This window comes from Maniola jurtina, chromosome 26 (assembly GCF_905333055.1).
Source record: "Maniola jurtina chromosome 26, ilManJurt1.1, whole genome shotgun sequence".
In the NCBI taxonomy this organism is placed as follows: Eukaryota; Metazoa; Arthropoda; class Insecta; order Lepidoptera; family Nymphalidae; genus Maniola; species Maniola jurtina.
Window position 1 is genome coordinate 2,439,746 of NC_060054.1, and position 18,565 is coordinate 2,458,310.

Consider the following 18,565-nt stretch of genomic DNA (forward strand, 5'->3'; position numbering starts at 1 on the left):
TACCTAAAATGAAGTCATTTTTTACGCATTATACCTAGGTACAGTCCGACAAGGCTCTTTTGGCGCGTGGCCAAAATCTGAACTAAGGCCGCCATCTTGAGAATTGTGCACTTGTTGATAGTTCGCTATAAAGCGACAACTGCGCCCTCACTCAAGTGCCAAAAGAGCCTTGTCGGACTGTTTATTACGTAACTATAATTTAAGACTCTGTACTTTGTCTATTTCGAGTCTCCTCTCAGAGTAAGAAAGGTTTTGGCCATAGTCTATCTCTGAGAGGAGACCTGTGCTCTGTAGTGAGGCGGCGATGGGTTAACGATCATGACATGATGATATTTTATGAATGCGCCTTCGTCCGCGTGGATTTAGGTTTCGAAAAATCCCGTGGGAACTCTGCTTTTCCAGGATGAATAATATTGTCTATGTCAATTTCCGGGATGGAAGCTACCTCTGTACCAAATATCATATTAATCAGTTAAACGGATGGGCGTTTAAGAATCCCGTGGTAACTCTTTGATTTCCCGGGGTAAAAAGTAGCTTATAACCATCCCCGGGATGTAAGCTAACCTATGTACTTACCTTTTATCAAAATCGGTTAAACTGTTGGGCCGCGAAAAGCTAGCAGACAGACACACACACTTTCGAATTTATAATATTACGGATATGGATTTTATATGCTTTTGTTGCGTGAAATAAATGAATAAATAATACTCAACATTGTTTTATTTCGTAAAGTTGCCTTCAAACAACGGAAATGTAATATAATATATAAATATCGCTCACCCTACTTTGAAATGTCACTGTTCACATTGAGATGTAATATAATATTATATTTCCAGTTTGAAGGCAACTTAATCCAGTAAACTATGTTACATCACTATACCATGTTTGGAACGCCTGTGGCTGCGCAAACTGCAATTCTGCACGAACGCCTGGCCACAATGCTCGCACGCATACCTACGGTCATTCGCATGGATTCTCATATGCTCCCTCAAAGTATTCTTCCTCCCATACGCCTTCAAACAAATATCACACTTGAACTGCCGTAGCCCAGTATGCTTGGCCATATGAATCTTCAGCCTCGTCGAACTAAAGAACATCATGTCACACTCTTCACATTTATGCTTCCGTTCCAACAAGTGATCCTTCTTGATATGAAGCGTCAGTTTCCTTTGATCTTTAAACGTTCTCTCACATATATGACAAGCGAGAACCAATTCGGGCACCCCATGTACTTTAACCATGTGCTCAATTTTCTGCCAGTAGTTCAACAACTTTTTGTTGCAAACGAGACATCTACTGCCCTTTCTATTACCCAAATGGACAGTGTACTGATGATTGCGTAACTTTTCTTTAGTTCCAAACACTTTATCGCAATCTTTACACTTCAACTCCTCAGCCTTATGTCTCCTTACGTGGCGCATGTACAGACGATCAGTAACGAATCCTTTACCACAAACAGAACACATATAATTACTGAAATGTACGGTCATATGTTCCAACAGATGTTTGAAGCACACAAACTCCTTGTTACATTCGACGCACGTTAACTTTTCCGTATCAAACTTAAAAGGTACGATGACACTTTTGAATTCCTTATAAACTTCTATGCTGTGTTCCGCTGTGATGTGGTCCATGAAATCTTCGAGTTTATTCAGACCTTTGTGGCAGAGTGTGCATTTTAAATCCGTGATGTCCAGTTTGACGAAGTATTCAAACAGTCTGCAATTTATAAGAGCGAGTAGTTCCTTTATTTTGTGTTCTTGCAAGAAGTGTTCTTTAAGTTTCTTCGGTTCGGGAAATTGTTCCGAGCAAAACTGGCAGCCGAAACCGAGGGCATCTTTATTTCTTATTGGATTTGAATTAGAATAATGGAGTATTGTTTTAAGATTGTGCTGGTTCTTCTTGGTTTCTGGCACGTTTTCTTTCAGTTTTTTCTTAGTTTCGTGCTGAGCTCGTGCGCTTTTCTTTCTAGTCACTCGGGCACCTATAAAGTGAAAAGAATATTAAGAATATTTATTAATCATAAAATTATAACGTACAACAAGCACAAGCAATAAATATGTTAGGTAATTGCCACTTATTACATATTGTTATTATTTTAATGACAATAGAATATTTACGTTACAAAAAATAAAATTTAGGTACATGAAAGAGTTATAAAAAGAATTATTTTGTGAATTCTTAACGAATAGATGAAAGTGCTTGTAAACTATATGATGTATCTTTTTAAACATGTAAAAATATATTGAAAGTAATAATTATATTATTTGGTGTAAGCATCAGTCACATGTAAAATTGAATTGGTAGATATATCTTAACACTTACGGAAAGTTTTCAAGGTCTGTTCAAAGGAGGTACCGTGAAAAATTAACAAGCACAGTTACTTTTGTATTTATAAGTTTGTTATAGAGTATTTGCAACGCCTGTTAAAATAAAATAGCAATATTTTCGTTAAGCAACATTGCATTTTATTAGCTCGGCCTGATACGGACGATCACTTCACTCTAAGGGCCGGCGCACATATGGCGGAGCGCAGCGCAGAGCATGCCCGCGAAGTTTTCTAATCGCGTTACACATTACGCGAATTTCTACCAGAGAATGCGCGAGCACGCGCGGGACTGCGCGAGTATCCGCACGGATGCACAATTGATTTTAGATATTATTTCAATGAATACAATGTCGATAATACTTTGACTGTGAAAAATGCTCTGCGCTGCGCTCCACCATATGTGTGCCGGTCCTAGAATGCGACCCATAGAAATAATAAATAAATAGTAATAAATGTGAGCTTTATATCATGTTCTTTACGGTGGAATTTACAATAGAAGTTTAGTATGTGAAGTGTTATATCACGCATAGTATAGGTACTTCTCTCAATCAATTATTGATAATTTCATCGTAAAGATCACTAATATAATCTTCCACTTTCCATCCTTTAGTCAAGTCAACGTTTCTAGAGTCGAGAAGAAAGTTAGGGCCGGCGCACATATGGTGGAACGCAGCGCAGAGCATGCCCGCGAAGTTTTCTAATTGCGTGTCACATTACGTGAATTTCTACCAGAGAATGCGCGAACACGCGCGGGACTGCGCGCGGATGCGCGAGTATGCGCACGGATGCACAATTGATTTTAGATATTATTTCGATAATATTTTGTCTGTGAAAAATGCTCTGCGCTCCGCCTTGCCATATGTACGCCGGCCCTTAGTAGTCAAATACCACTATTGTATTTGAAAGAAGAAAATATGAAAAACGTTTATTTTGTAAATTAGGTATGCCACATGATGGTTATCCCGACGCTTCACACTAATGTTATAAAGGCGAAAGTTTGTGTGTATGTGTGTGTGTATATGTTTGTTACTCTTTCACGCAAAAACTGCTGGACGGATTTGACTAAAAAGAACGGAGATAGATAATATCCAGGATTAGCACATAGGCTACTTTTTATCCCGGAAAATCAAAGAGTTCCCACGGGATTTCGAAAAAACCTAAATTCACGCGTACGAAGTCGCGGGCATCGGCTAGTCAACTAATAATAAAAAACAGTCATCTTCATTATCGTCGCTTTTTAGGGTTCCATACCTCAAAAGGAAAAACGGAACCCTTATAGGATCACTTTGTTGTCTGTCTGTCGGTCTGTCAGCCTGTCTGTCTGTCTGTCTGTCTGCCTGACCGTCCGTCCGTCGTGTCTGTCAAGAAAACCTATAGGGTCTTTCTCGTTGACCTAATATCATGAAAGGCAGATAGGTAGGTCTTATAGCACAAGTAAAAGCGTTGTAAGCGGAAAACAATATTATCTAAGTCTCGATGAGAAAGGTAGACAACTATTTTGATTTTTGGCGCTGCTTACACGGATGCAGCCATTTTAGCTGCTGCTCCCGGTTGGGAAAGCGGCATTGGGGTGTGTCTTCGTCATGTGGTATGTCAAACTGCTGCGCTGCACGAAAGCCGCCTGGCATATCTGACACACTTTGCGCCTCGTATCTGTGTGTATCATGGTGTGAGTCTTCAGGGTTATCTTCCGCTTGAAAGCCTTTTCACAAAACTCACACTTGAAGGGTCTATCCGGCTCATGTTTAACCATATGTACATTTAGTCTGCCGACACTAAAGAACCTCATATCGCACACCTCACATTGGTAATTCCTTTCGCCCATATGGTGGAACTTTTGGTGCCCTAACACTTGCCACTTTTTTGCAAATTTCTTTCCGCACGCGCCGCAAGATGGCCTTGGTATTCCGTGGCATTCCTCCAAATGTAAAGAGTGAAAGTTGTTTTTGACTTTTACGTCGCAAAGATGGCAGCTGCGAAACACTGGTCGTATCTTGAGATGGTTATACTTGTAGTGTATCACGAACAAATTCCGCTTCTTGAAAGGTTTGCTGCAAACGTTGCAGGTGAAACGTTTTTCGCCGTCCTCTGCAAGCAAAAACTGCTGGACGGATTTGACTAAAAAGAACGGAGATAGATAATATCCAGGATTAGCACATAGGCTACTTTTTATCCCGGAAAATCAAAGAGTTCCCACGGGATTTCGAAAAAACCTAAATTCACGCGTACGAAGTCGCGGGCATCGGCTAGTCAACTAATAATAAAAAACAGTCATCTTCATTATCGTCGCTTTTTAGGGTTCCATACCTCAAAAGGAAAAACGGAACCCTTATAGGATCACTTTGTTGTCTGTCTGTCTGTCTATCCGTCTGTCCATCAAGAAAACCTATAGGGTACTTCCCGTTGACCTAGAATCATGAAGTTTGGCAAAGGTAGGTTTTATAGCACATGTAAAGGCCGAAAACCAAAGTAAGAAAACTAAACCATGTAGGTTACTATCATATGTATATTCTAAAACAGATTCTTATTTATTTTTATGCTTAGGTTTTGATTTATCATGTAAAATGTCGGAAAAATTACCCAAGTACGAAACCTTCGGTGCGCGAGTCTGACTCGCACTTGGCCAGTTTTTTTATTAAACCATAGCGGGTACACCCTTTGGTTTCTACCATCGTAATGGAACGCTTAATCGCTTGGCGGCAATCTCTTCGCATTCTATGGATAACTTGTAGAAGAATAAAAAAAAAATTAAGAAAAAAATTGAGTTTTTATTTTTTCCCTCCAGACTTCCTCTTCTGCATCAAATGGTAGGTCTTGAAATGGGCCGTCAAAGCCCTCTGATTGTCGAAAGTCTTATCGCAACCCTGGCATGCCAAGACCACAGGCTTAGCCCCGTGGACCTTAACTTCATGGTCCTGCTTCTTCGTATAGTCAGCGAACATCTCCCCACAATACGCACATTTGTTCCTTTTGCTCATGTACACGTGGATTGCTCTTTCATGCTCCATTTTCTTAACTTTGGTATCAAAAACTTTGGAACAAACTTTGCACGGGAAACTGCCCGTTTCGTGTCTATCTGAATGCGACTTGAAAGTCTTCTTGTTGACGAACGCCGCGCCGCAAATCTGGCAAACATGATTCCTGAAGTGCACACTCATGTGTTCCATTAAAAATTTGAAGTAATTAAACTCATGGTTACAAATCGCGCATCGCAATCCGTCGTTGAACTTGAAGGGGATAATTTGTTTCACCATGTTAGCATGGATCCCTTTGTTGTGTTCGACCTCTAAATGTTGGATCAGGTCATCGATGTCTTGCAAATCGGCTCCGCAATTGCATTTCAAATCAGTTATGTCTAGTTTAACATTGAAATTGTGTAATGTAGCCCCTCTCATGAATTCTGATTTGGTTGTTTCATCGTGTTCCTCTAACGTATGTTTCTTCAGGTCTTGAGGTTCGGGGAATTGGTCTGTACAGAAGCAGCACGCGTACCCTTTGCCCATTTTGCAACGGATCGGTGTGGCGTTCGTATTGAGGAGTATCTCTTTCATGTCAGCCTGGTACCTGCCTTTCTTTGTGGCAACAACTTTGATTTCCGATTTTGGTTTCTTGAAGAATGTGATGATCGATTTCTTCATCCGGGGTTCGTCTTGAGCGATCGATGTTTCCTCAATCTTCGTACCTAGACGGAAAAAATATTCTTTATTATTAAAAATATTTATATTATTTAGTTTTTCATCAATGTTTATTAAAAAAAAATCACAATCCGTCAAAGAGGGGATAACAAACTGGTAATCAAACTCGGGAATACTATTTTGCTATTATTAGCTTTTATCAAGTAGGTACTCTTCAAAACAATTTCTATGATCTTTTTGTTTAAAAAATTCAAAATTCAAAATATTTTTATTCAATTAGACTTTCACAAGTTCTTTTGAATCGTCAAAAGCCACCACAAACCACTGGTTCGGAATGCCTTTCCTACCGGGAAGAACCAGCAAGAAACTCGGCGGTTGCTCTTTTCAAAGATTTGATATACAATATTATGCCATGTATAAAAGCAATTGAAGTCCCGCGCATTGCTGGAGCGAATTGCAGGTCAAATCCACGCTCTTTTATCATTTACAGTATATTATTTTTAAATTGGAATATAATATTAGGTTAAACAAAAATAATATTGATGGTGAGTTTTTACAATAATAAATAACTAAACAATCATAAGTAATGCTTTATTTTACAATATATTACAACCAACAAAAATGTCATTAATTAATCATGTATGTATCCATTGAACTTATATCTAATATTCTTTATTTAAAGCTCATTTCAAACTACGGAAATACAATATAACATATAAATATATATTATATTACATGTATAATATTATATTACATCTCAGTGTGAACAGTGACATTTCAAAGTAGGGTGAGCGATATTTATATATTACTAGTCGATGCCCACGACTTCGCCCGCGTGGATTTTCGAAGGTTTTTCGAAATCCCGTGGGAACTCTTTGATTTTTTCCGGGATAAAAAGTAGCCTGTGTGTTAATCCAGGATATTATCTATCTCCATTCCGAATTTCAGCCAAATCCGTCCAGTGGTTTTTGCGTGAAGGAGTAACAAACATACACACACACACACACACACACACACACACACACACACACACACATACAAACTTTCGCCTTTATAATATGAGTGATATTATATTTCCGTAGTTTGAAATGAGCTTTATGCATAAATACTGTAAAACGTTAAAATTTTTACTACATCTCTACATCAATAGGAACGTCTGATCGGGTCAGAGGTCGGGTAAGACTGACTCGTTTAAGGTGCATAAGGGTCTGCCCGTGAAATTCAAATTTAATTTGGTTTTTCACAATTTGTAAATTAATACGACAAAGTAGGCTTGTGTCATTCTAATTCCGACAATGGCAGTATCATCTTCACAGGATTACATAAAAATCTTTACTTGAAAGTGTTCAGTTTAAGAAATTAGTCAAAATAATGAGTTTGACATGAGTTACTCACAAATTAGTCGATGCTATAGCTAATTTCTTAAACTGGACCCTTGCAAGTAAATGTCTTGCAAGGAAAGAAGGCTAATTTTTATCCCGGAAAAAAAACAGTTCCCGCGGGATAGCACTCTATCTTCACGCATTTGTCGTTCAATAACGCCGCAACAGAGTAACGGATTGACGGTATTATTTGCGTAAACATAGAAAAGACTTAGCAAGTGATAAAGGCTGTTTTTTTTATTTTAAAAAAAAAACAAACAGTTCCCGCAGGATAGCATGCTTTAACACATGATAAAATAACTAAAGCATTGCACCAAAAATCCATACTAATATTATAAATGCGAAAGTGTGTCTGTCTGTGTGCTACCTTTTCACGGCCCAACAGTTTAACCAATTCTGACGCAATTCGGTATAGAGTTAGCTTATATCCCGGGGACGGACATAGGCTACTTTTTATCCCGGAAAATCAAACAGTTCCCGAGGGATTCCTAAAGACCCATCCGCTTAATCGATTTGTATGATACCGAGGTAGCTTGAGTTGCGTCCCTGAAATTGAGATAGACAATTGTTTATCCCGGAAAATCAAACAGTTCCCACGAGATCTTTAAAAATTTAAATCCACGTGGACGAAGTCGCGGGCATCCTGTAGTTATTATTAAAACCTTGAGTCACGCCAGCGAAGCCGCGGGTGATAGCTAGTACAGTCAATATTTAGGAGTGAACTCTTCGAACGTGATCTCTCATCGTTTTGTGTCTACCATACGACTTGAAACAGATGTCACACGTGAACTCCCTCGTTCCAGTATGCCGAACCATATGACTCTCCAATTCCTTCTTAGTATGGAACTCCATATCGCAATCTGTACACTTGTGATACTTTTGCATTAAATGGACTCTAGTGGTGTGTAGTCTCCAAGCATGTTTTGTCTCAAAGCTCTTATCGCAAGCCCGGCAATTTATCGTCGGACCTTTGATTCCATGTATCTTAGCCAAATGTTCATATTTCTTCCAAACTTCTTTGAACCTCTCTGTGCAATATCCACATTTGTGCGGCAACTTTTGTCCCGAGTGCTTTGCTCTGTCGTGAAGCCTTTTCTTTCGCGCTGTGTCAAAAGTTTTCGAGCATTCCATACAACTGAAATCACCAGTCTTATGAGCATCCCCGTGTCTCAATAGTATGTTTCTGTTAACGAAACCCGCGTCGCACACTGTGCACACATAATTCCTATAATGTATATTCATGTGTTCCTGCAAGGCTTTGAAAGAATTGAAAATGTTATAGCAAATGCAGCAACTGAGGGATTCCTTGCTGAATTTGAAGGGCAAGATGTGATTTTTGAGATTCGTAAACATTTTTCTATCGTGCGCCTTCTTCAAATGATCAGTTACGTCTTCAATGCTATTGATTTTCTGTTCGCAGAGGTTGCATTTCAAATCTGTTATGTCTAGCTTCACGAAATATCCATGCATATCTTTACCTTTCATGAATTTGGCCTTTTCTTCGTCTGTGTGATGTTGTATTGTGTGGGTTTTAAGATCGGCGGGATCTGGGAATTGTTCTTTGCAAAAGCAACACGCATAACCTATGCCGAGACGACATCGTATCGGCGTTGCGTTAGTGTTTAATAGTATTTCCTTGATATTATTCTGATGTTGGTCTGCCTCCTTCCGTTTCTCACTTACTCCAACTTTATTGATGACTATCTTTATGATTTTCTCTTTACGAACATTGATTTCCTTTTTCACTGGGGACGTTTCTTCGATTTTGATAAAAGCTCTTCTAGATTCGCGGGGCTTACCTATAACAAATTTATTACATCATTTTTATCTATTCAATGAAATATCTACTAACTGTAATAACTTCATATTTAGATATAAAATAAATTACTTACAGGCGCAACTAGTGCGACATTAGTAATATTGAAACCGGCCAAGTGCGAGTCAGACTCGCGCACTGAGGGTTCCATCCTCACGATAAACCAAAAACTATAATACATAAAAATAAATAAAAATCTGATTTAGAATGTACAGGTAAAGCCCTTTCATATGATACCCCACTTGGTTACCACAAATTCGCGGTTTTCAGATTTATTCCTGTACTTGTGCTATAAGACCTACCTACCTGCCTTTCATGATTCTAGGTCAACGGGAAGTACCCTATAGGTTTCTTGACGGACGGACGGACAGACAGACAGACAGACAACAAAGTGATCCTCTATGGGTTCCGTTTTTCCTTTTGAGGTACGGAACCCTAAAAATGAAGAAGAAAACAATGATAAACGTTTAAGTATATTGGCGAAGTAAAAAGCTTGCCAAGAAATCCTCCATGAATAGAAAGAAATTCTTGACTATTTGCAACTTAATAAAATTTTAAATACCTACCTAACAAGCTTCAAGTTTTAGATAGTTCAGGCATATACAGGGCTCTCTCCGTCACTTACTCCATACACACGTAGTTCCAATTTCATTTGAATATTAAGCAACCAAAGTCCATGAAATTTTGCAAACATATTCCATTTTTTTCTAATTCATTTTCTATTCTATTTTATTCTAATTCGAACCGCTAGGATATGGAACGCCCTTCCGGCGTCAGTTTTCCCTTCTACCTATAATATGGGTACCTTCAAGTCAAGAGTGAATAGGCAACTTCTAGGCAAGCGCGCTCCATCTTAGGCTGCATCATCACTTGCTAGCGAGTCTGATTGCAGCTAAGCGCTAGTCTATATAATTTAAAAAAAAAAATAGAAACTAATATCTGTGCCTGTGGTGTTTTAGATTTTTGAAAAAATATGTACTTAGTTTTAAAATTATAGGGGCTCAAAGAGTTGTATGTAAATTTTTAAGACCGCGTAACTTTGAAACCGAATATTTTAACAGAAATCTGGAAAACCACAGGCATAGATATTAGTTTCTAGAGTATGTCTGCAAAATTTCATGGACTTTGGTTGCTTAATATTCAAATGAAATTGGAACTACGTTTGTATAGAGCGAGTGACGGAGAGACCCCTCTTAAGTAGGTACTCAATAAAACACCTGACGTAGTTTAAGCTTTTATATATTCTTAGCATAAAATGATGAAATATTGTAATTATTTTTTACATAATCTGTCTTACACTTACAAATGTATTGCAATCTATTTCGATTGATCTTACATTACTTGATGTTTTACAAAATCGAAGTTAGATCGAGTTTACATTTCTTGATGTTTTTAACCCCCGACCCAAAAAGAGGGGTGTTACAAGTTTGACGTGCGTATCTGTGTATCTGTCTGTGTCACCGTAGCTGCTAAACGAATAAACCGATTTTAATTTCGTTTTTTTTTTTAAAGGTGGCTTGATCGAGAGTGTTCTTAGCTGTAATTGAAGAAAATCGGTTCAGCCGTTTGAAAGTTATATCAGCTCTTTTCTAGTTTTCTTATAGAGGTTTTTGTGTCGGGGGTTTTTTACATTTTGAGTTATAGTATCGTGTACATGAATCTAAACCTCTTCCCCATGTTTGGACCGCATGTGACTGCGCCAACTGCATTTCTGGACAAACGCCTGTCCACAATGAGTGCACGCGAACCTCCTATCATCAGCGTGGATCCTCATATGCTCCCTCAGAGTGTTCTTCCGTCCGTACGCCTTAAAGCATACGTCACATCGAAACTGACGCAAGCCAGTATGCTTGGCCATATGACGCGCCAAACTGCTCGTACTGAAAAACCTCATCTCACACTCCGCGCATTGATGTTTCCTCTCCAACAAATGATCCTTCTTAGTATGACGGGCTAATGCCCTTTGGTTCTGGAACGTTCGATCGCAAGCCTGACACTTTATATTCACAGGCGGCGCTCCATGCACCTTCACCATGTGATCAATTTTCTTCCAGTAATCTAAGAATCTTTCATTGCAAACCAAGCATTTGTTCCGTTTGCTCATACCCAAATGGGTACGCCTTTGATGCTCCCTCAAATTGGCTTTACTTCCGAAAACCTTGCCACAATCCTCGCATTTATGCTCGCCATTATTGTGCCTACTAATATGAGTTCCTAAGAGACGTTCAGTCATGAATCCTCGCCCACAAACCGGACATATATAATTCCCGAAATGAGAGTTCATATGTTCTTGCAAGAGTTTAAAGTTCAGATACTCAGCAGAACATACTGCGCAACGCAATTCTGGTGTGTCGAATTTGAATGGGACTATGGCATTCTTTATGTCCAAATACATTTCCTTTCCATGTTCATATTTAAGATGAGCCATTAAATCTTCGAGTTTCGGAATATCCTTGCTGCAAAGTGCACAGTTTAAGTACGTGATGTCCAATTTTACTACGTGTTCGAATAGCTTGCCAGCCACCACTTTTATGAGTCTATCGTTGTTGTGTTCATCTAGGAAATGTTTCTTAAGATCCGTAGGGATGAGAAACTGGTCGGGACAGAACGCGCATACGTATCCGAGGCTATCTTTGCATCTTATCGGACTGGCGTTGGAGTTCAGTAAAATAGTTTTGAGATTGTGTTGGTTTTTCTTCGTATCTGACCAGAACATCTCCTGGTCCTTGGATCTAACGATCTTCAGCTGCACGCGAGGTTTTGTTACCCCTCTTTCGATTTTAATCGTTCTCGTACCTATAAAGAGAAATTTTAATTAGAGATGTAGCAGGCTCATTTGATTAGGTTCACCAAAGCATAATGTGTGTAATGTAGCATGTTGCAACTATCTTCAAAGTTTTCGTTGTATTGTGATCTCACAAAACATAGTGTTTATCTAAACATAGTTATGGCAACTTCAGATTTGTTGACTAATGAGTAAAAATTAAAAAAATAATATAACATGGATTTATAATTTTTAATAAGAAATTGTGTATACTTCCTTGGTACAACTAGGCAGATGGAAACTATTATCTTCAGCGTGAATAAATAAAGCTAATATCTTTAAAATACTGCCGTTTTCTTTTTAAACCGAATCACTATTTAAGGCTCTCCTCAGTTTAAATAAAATTGTGAATTTAAACCCAAATTAAAGGCGATCACGCTGGGCTAAAACGAGAGAGCATACTTTAAACGACGGATTTCGTACCAATAGTATGCTTTTACGAACATTTCATACAAAAGATTTAGAGCCTCGGTAGCTCAACGGTTGAGGAGCAGACTGAATTCCGAAAGGTCGGCGGTTCAAACCCCACCCGCTGCACTATTGTCGTACCCACTCCTAGCACAAGCTTTACGCTTAATTGGAGGGGAAAGGGGAGTATTAGTCATGATTAGCATGACTAATATTTTTTTTTTTATAAATAAACGAAAAGGGAGTTAATATAAATGAACTTACGATACAAAATAAAACCCGAGCTAATAAAAACGATACATATTATGTGATATATTTATTGCACTATAAAATTTAGCCAGGCTGTGGTACATTTAGTATTCTCATAAAATACCGTAAAAACATTCAGACTTCGCACTATACAAATTAGATAAGTAAGCATATTACATATGAAGTAATCACCCGGACCTTTACAACGAATCAATTGACACTTCGTTCATCAAAATCGACCTAGTGGTTTAGGCGCTACGGTGGAACACACAGAATCTGGATACAAACATACATAATATACTACTGCTTAAAACATTTTCATAATCCTTCCTTTTGGCTTTGCCGTAGTCGGGTAAAAAGCATCAAAAGCAAAGAAATCTTAATTCATTTAATACTATAGTATTTATCTTACACAACTCAAAAAAATATATCGATAAAAAATCCGTTATCTAGCATTTTGAACGTTATCAACATGTTTAGCGCTTATGTGACACTTTAGCGCCAAGTGTTTGTCAAATGATTGGCCACAGTCCACGCACTTGAATCTCCTCTCTTCAGGATGGAGTCTTCTTATATGCTCCTTCAAAGTCTTCAATCTCCCATATGACTTAAAGCACATCTCACACCTGTACTCCCTAGTTCCTGTGTGTTTTACCATATGATCAGTTAATTCTCGCTTCGAGAAGAAATCCATTTCGCATCTAGTGCACTTATGCTGTCGTTGCATTAAATGGTACTTCTTTGTGTGAAGCAACCATGTCTGTTGAGTTGCAAACGTTCTATCACAAGCCTGGCATTTTATCAACGGTCCAACGACGCCATGGACTTTCGCAAGGTGTTCAATTTTATGGCAATTCTCTTTAAACCGCTCATCGCAGTACCCACACTTATGGGGTTTGTTTAAACCATCATGAATTTTCCGCTGATGCAGTTTCTTCTTCCGCAACGTATCGAAAATTTCCGTGCATTGATCGCAAGCGAAAACCCCGATTTTGTGACCTTCATTGTGACACAATAACAGATGGCGGTTCACGAAACCCGCATCACATACTTCGCACAGGTAATTCCTATAGTGTGTGTGCATATGTTCTTGTAACGCTTTGAATCTGTTGAAGACATTCTGGCACATGAAACATCTGAGCGTTTCTGTATCAAACTTGAAGGGCAATATATGGTTCGGTATATCTGTGCTTATGCTTCTATCGTGTACATCTTTGAGATGGTCCATGATTTGTTCTAGCGTCTCGATGTCTAGACCGCATAGCTTGCATTTTAAACCCGTGATGTCCACTTTAACTAGATACCCGTACATGTCTTTTCCTTTCATGAATGTTGCTTTAGTTTCGTCATCGTGCTGTTCTATGGTGTGTTTCTTCAAGTCTGCGGCGTCGGGGTATTGGTCAGAACAGAAGCAACAAGCATAGCCTATCCCTCCTCGGCAACGTATAGGCGTTGCGTTCGACCATTGGATTATTTCTCGAATATTCGTCCGATGTTTGTCTAACTGTTCTCCCTGCCTCACTTTAGGTATAATGGCCTCCTTTTCGTCAGTTCTCTCAAGTTTATCTTTTCTCGATTTCTTGTGTGTAGTTTTACGCGGCACACCTACAATGAAAAGCATTGATTTAATTAATTGGTGACGTCACTCATAACTTGTGCCTACTGTTTGTTAAAATAATCGCGAAAATTCGCGAAAAGATCTCGGCGCGTTTGGATCACTCGTAGCTTCAGTTTTAAGTTTACGTCATTAATTATCACACTTCACACTATCACACTAATATTATAAAGGCGAAAGTTTGTGTGTATGTGTGTGTGTAACTCCCTCACGCAAAAACCACTGGACGGATTTGGCTGAAATTCGGAATGGAGATAGATTATACCCTGGATTAGCACATAGGCTACTTTTTATCACGGAAAATCAAAGAGTTCCCACGAGATTTCGAAAAAACTAAATCCACGCGGACGTAGTCGCGGGCATCACCTAGTATCTAATAATTCTGACCATCAAAAGGTGTACAATAGCACTTACTTTGAATAAATGATTTTGAGCTCGAGTTTGAGTTTTAATCTATATATACTAATAAATAAAATTGAAGTGTCTGTCTGTTTGAACGGGCTAATCTTCGGAATGGCTGAACCTATTTTGACGGGAGTTTCACAGACAAGTAGAAGATTAACCAAGGAGTAACATAGGCTACTTTTTTAACCGACTTTAAAAAATAGAGGAGTTGTCTTTTTCTGCCTATGTACACTGATATCTCAGAGATTTTTGAACCGATTTGCATATTTTTTTTTTTTAATCGATAGAGGAACTTTGCTACATGATTCCATAAAAATTTGGATTTCAACTCCTCAATGCTGATGCTACAGGGGATCTGACCAATCCACGCGGGCAAAGCTGCGGCCATCATCTAGTCCATACTAATATTATAAATGCGAAAGTGTTTCTGTCTGTCTGTCTGTCTGCTACGTTTTCACGGCCCAACCGCTGAAACGATTTTAATGGGTACAAACTTGGGATACATCCCCGGGAAGGACATAGGCTACTTTTTATCCCGGAAAATCAACGAGTTCCTACGGGATATAAAAAAACCGAAATCCACGCGGGCGAAGCCGCGGGCACTAGTTTACAATAATATTCCATACTATAAAGCAATTGCAGCCCCGCGCATTGCTGGAGCGATTCAAATCCATGCTTTTATATTTTGGAACAGTGTCCGAGCGTACCTATAGCTAAGACACTTAAAGCACATGATATACATGTTGCATTTAGGACTAATAATACACTTAAAAATATTTGCAACGGTAAAGATAAATTAAACAACAAACAAAAATCCGGCATTTATAAACTCGAATGCTCAGACTGCAAAGCCACATATATCGGTCAAACGGGTCGTAAATTTGAAACACGTTACAAAGAACATTTAGCCGCGGTTAGGAACAACCAACCCCAAAAATCACATTTTGCTAAACATCTCCTAGATAGTGGACACAAATTATCATCCGACCATTCATATAAAATCCTACACTTGCGATAAAGGTCTTCGATTGAGCATGTTCGAACAATTAGAAATAATAAAACATAATAATAATAATCAATTTAAATTACTCAATGAACAAGTTAATGTTTCAAATTCACCGTTGCTTCGTTTGTTTGAAAGGGGTAGACTAGAGGGGTGCGGGGGTAGTACAGGGGGTGAGGGGGGTAATGGGCGGGGCAACAGTTGTGGGACTAAATAACAGTATATAATACCGCGCATTTGATTAGAACGTCACTTGACAATACAGCATTGTAAAGTCGAAATCTCCTGAGGATGCTCCGGTGTCGGGGCGAAACGTGCGTCGAGAGTAGTGGAAAAGTCTTGTGTGGTGTTGCATGTGAATGGTGGTGGCAGTGCTTGCTTGGGAACTTGGCTTTATTGCTTGGTTGGGGAGGTAAGCGGTGCTTAGCTTGTAACTGCATGTTTGACCATACAGATTTATCCTGTTGGCGGATTATAGCAAAATAACTTTTAACTGTTTCTTGCATTTACATAATCTTCGATTGTGTCATAAGCCTTTGCCAGGAGCTTACTTTTAATGGATTAAGGCTTTTAAGGTTTCTCCTCTGATACTAACAATTAAAAAAGTTTACCTTGTTTTACTTATTTATTTGTGATGTAAAGTGCTGAAAACAATTACTGCATAGATATACATACATATTTATACATACATTTTGAATAAGGCCACACAGAGAGTACAGAAGGATTTAAAGGATACTACAACTAACAACAGTGGAGACTCGATTATCCGGAAATACGGGTTCGTGATTATCCGGATTGCCAACCGACCGACCAATTGTATACGTCAAATAGTATAATGACAATTACCAAATATTTTAAACTAAATTAAAGATTTTAATAATAATTAACAGGGCTATCTCCGTCATTTACTCCAAACAGCAAACATATTCTAAAAACTAATATCTGTGCCTGTGGTGTTTTAGATTTTTTTTTAAATATGTAGTTTTAAAATTACAGGGGCTCAAAGATTTGTATGTGAATTTTTAAGACCGCGTAACTTTGAAACCGAATATTTTAACAACGGAAATCTGGAAAACCACAGCCATAGATATTAGTTCCCGGAACGTTTCTACAAAATTCCATTGAATATGATTGGTTAGTATTCCAATGAGAGACGAACTACGTTTGTATGGAGCGAGTGACGGAGAGACCCCTCTTAAAGAAAATATGTAGGTATATAAATATGTAAGTAGATAAGTACATATGTGTACGTACGAAAATGTGTCTTTATTTTTTTAATAAACCTTGATTTTTGTTGATTGATCGATTTGTATCTATTTGTTGTTTTGAACAAAGACCTAATATTGTGTGTTAACAAGTGTAAATTCAAAATTTATAACACCCCCGACAAGTGAAGGTTACAGTAACTAGAAAAGAGCTGATAACTTTCAAACGGCTGAACCGATTTTCTTGGATTATAGCTAAGAACACTCTCGATCAAGCCACCTTTCAAAAAAAAAAAAAAAACTAAATTAAAATTGGTTAATAAGTTTAGGAGCTACGATGCTACAGACAGATATACACGTCAAACTTATAAGACCCCTCTTTTTGGGTCGGGGATTAAAAAAAGCATCAAGGTCCCATTTCAAACTTGCTCCCCGTGTTTGGACCGCATATGTCCACGCCAACTGCACTTCTGGACAAACGCCTGTTCGCAGAGTTCACATTTGAATCTACGATCATCCATATGAATTCGCATATGCTCGTTTAACGTCCACTTCCTGGCATAGCTCTTCAAGCATACACCGCACTGGTGCTCCTTACGTCCTGTATGAGTGTTCATATGTGCTCTCAACTCTGTCGATGAGAAAAAACCTTTCCCACATTCATCACACTTGTGCGTTCGTTCCACCAAGTGATGTCTCTTCATGTGGATATTCAACGCGTTCTGGTGAACGAACATCTTTCCACAAGCGTGGCATTTCCTAGAGAACGACGTCACTCCATGCTCTTTCTCCAAATGCTTGTCCTTCTGTCTGTTATTCTTAAACAGGGCGTTACATAGACGACACTTGTTCACGAGCATCCCCAATTCGTGGTACTGCCTTTCATGAGCCCGTTGCCTGATGAAAGTTGGAAAAGTCTTCGGGCATTGGCTGCAGGTGAACGTCCCAGTGTTGTGAGCCACTTTATGATGGTACAGCTTCCTCTGAGTCACGAAACCTGCGTCGCACACCTCACAGATAAAGTTCCGGTAATGCGCGTTCATATGTTCCATTAACTTCTTAAACTTGTTAAACGTGTTCTTGCAAATGTAACACTGTAGTCCTTCGGTATCGAACTTGAACGTCAACATTTGATGCGTTATATCCTTGTGGAACGGTTTCTCGTGGATATTCTGCAAGTGTTCAATCAGTTTCTCGATGGTATCAAATTCTTTGTTGCATATAGTGCACATCAGAGCTGTTATATCCAGTTTAATGCAAAGCATGCTCACGAATTTCGGTATTAACGCCTGGAGGTTTAGCGTGTCGAGCATCGGTGTATGTGTTTCTAAATTGTGTCTTTTCATTTCAGCGGGGTCCGGGTACTTGTCTTCACAGAAGCAGCACGTATAGCCACTGTCTGTATGACCCAGGATCGGCGTTGCGTTTGAGTTTTTAAGTATGAGCTTTATGTTATCTCGGTGCTTTTTTACATCTAATTGCATGTCCGATAGCTTTTTGACTGGAACCAGCTGTATTTTGGTCTTTTTTCTCTTCTCTTCTTTAACCTTTACGCTTAGTTTCTCTGATTTGGCGACTGTCATACCTACAAAAGAAATTCGATATTTATTTCGGATCCACAATTGTCTGCTGCGCTTTAAACGTATATCTTATTGCTTGGTGTTTCATTTGTAAAATTAAAAAAAATCTTTTAT

The 18,565-nt window shown here is 38.8% G+C and overlaps 5 protein-coding genes across 5 annotated transcripts; all 5 read right to left on the minus strand.

Annotated features, from left to right (window-relative positions):
- Positions 1 to 866: 866 nt before the first annotated feature.
- Positions 867 to 4,154, minus strand: LOC123878289 (zinc finger protein 600-like). Its single transcript, XM_045925436.1, has 2 exons — positions 3,929 to 4,154; positions 867 to 1,984 (listed from the first exon to the last, which is right to left on the minus strand). Exons 1-2 carry the CDS (start codon positions 4,152 to 4,154, stop codon positions 867 to 869), a joined length of 1,344 nt encoding a protein of 447 aa, XP_045781392.1.
- Positions 4,155 to 5,077: 923 nt separating this feature from the next.
- On the minus strand, positions 5,078 to 8,140 carry LOC123878559 (zinc finger protein 568-like). The gene is made up of 2 exons (XM_045925835.1): positions 8,009 to 8,140; positions 5,078 to 6,011 (listed from the first exon to the last, which is right to left on the minus strand). The coding sequence occupies exon 2, from the start codon at positions 5,965 to 5,967 to the stop codon at positions 5,098 to 5,100; it is 870 nt and encodes a 289-aa protein (XP_045781791.1). The 5' UTR covers positions 5,968 to 6,011; positions 8,009 to 8,140; the 3' UTR covers positions 5,078 to 5,097.
- LOC123878290 (zinc finger protein 808-like) lies at positions 8,058 to 12,088 on the minus strand. The gene is made up of 3 exons (XM_045925437.1): positions 12,082 to 12,088; positions 10,867 to 11,958; positions 8,058 to 9,145 (listed from the first exon to the last, which is right to left on the minus strand). Exons 1-3 carry the CDS (start codon positions 12,086 to 12,088, stop codon positions 8,058 to 8,060), a joined length of 2,187 nt encoding a protein of 728 aa, XP_045781393.1.
- Positions 12,089 to 13,088: 1,000 nt separating this feature from the next.
- LOC123878291 (zinc finger protein 28-like) lies at positions 13,089 to 14,264 on the minus strand. The gene has a single exon (XM_045925438.1). The coding sequence runs from the start codon at positions 14,262 to 14,264 to the stop codon at positions 13,089 to 13,091; it is 1,176 nt and encodes a 391-aa protein (XP_045781394.1).
- Positions 14,265 to 17,290: 3,026 nt separating this feature from the next.
- Positions 17,291 to 18,454, minus strand: LOC123878292 (PR domain zinc finger protein 5-like). Its single transcript, XM_045925439.1, has one exon. It carries the CDS (start codon positions 18,452 to 18,454, stop codon positions 17,291 to 17,293), a length of 1,164 nt encoding a protein of 387 aa, XP_045781395.1.
- Positions 18,455 to 18,565: the final 111 nt, after the last annotated feature.

Bases quoted from the DNA above. Each gene is read 5' to 3' on its own strand.
- LOC123878289 (XM_045925436.1), bottom strand. From the start codon at position 4,154: ATGGGCGAAAGGAATTACCAATGTGAGGTGTGCGATATGAGGTTCTTT. The intron at 1,985-3,928 runs GTTTGACATACC...TTCACTTTATAG, and splicing joins GGCTTTCGTGCAGCGCAGCA to GTGCCCGAGTGACTAGAAAG.
- LOC123878559 (XM_045925835.1), bottom strand. From the start codon at position 5,967: ATGAAGAAATCGATCATCACATTCTTCAAGAAACCAAAATCGGAAATC.
- LOC123878290 (XM_045925437.1), bottom strand. The intron at 9,146-10,866 runs GTTGGCGCAGTC...AATTTGTTATAG, and splicing joins GGCGTTTGTCCAGAAATGCA to GTAAGCCCCGCGAATCTAGA.
- LOC123878291 (XM_045925438.1), bottom strand. From the start codon at position 14,264: ATGCTTTTCATTGTAGGTGTGCCGCGTAAAACTACACACAAGAAATCG.
- LOC123878292 (XM_045925439.1), bottom strand. From the start codon at position 18,454: ATGACAGTCGCCAAATCAGAGAAACTAAGCGTAAAGGTTAAAGAAGAG.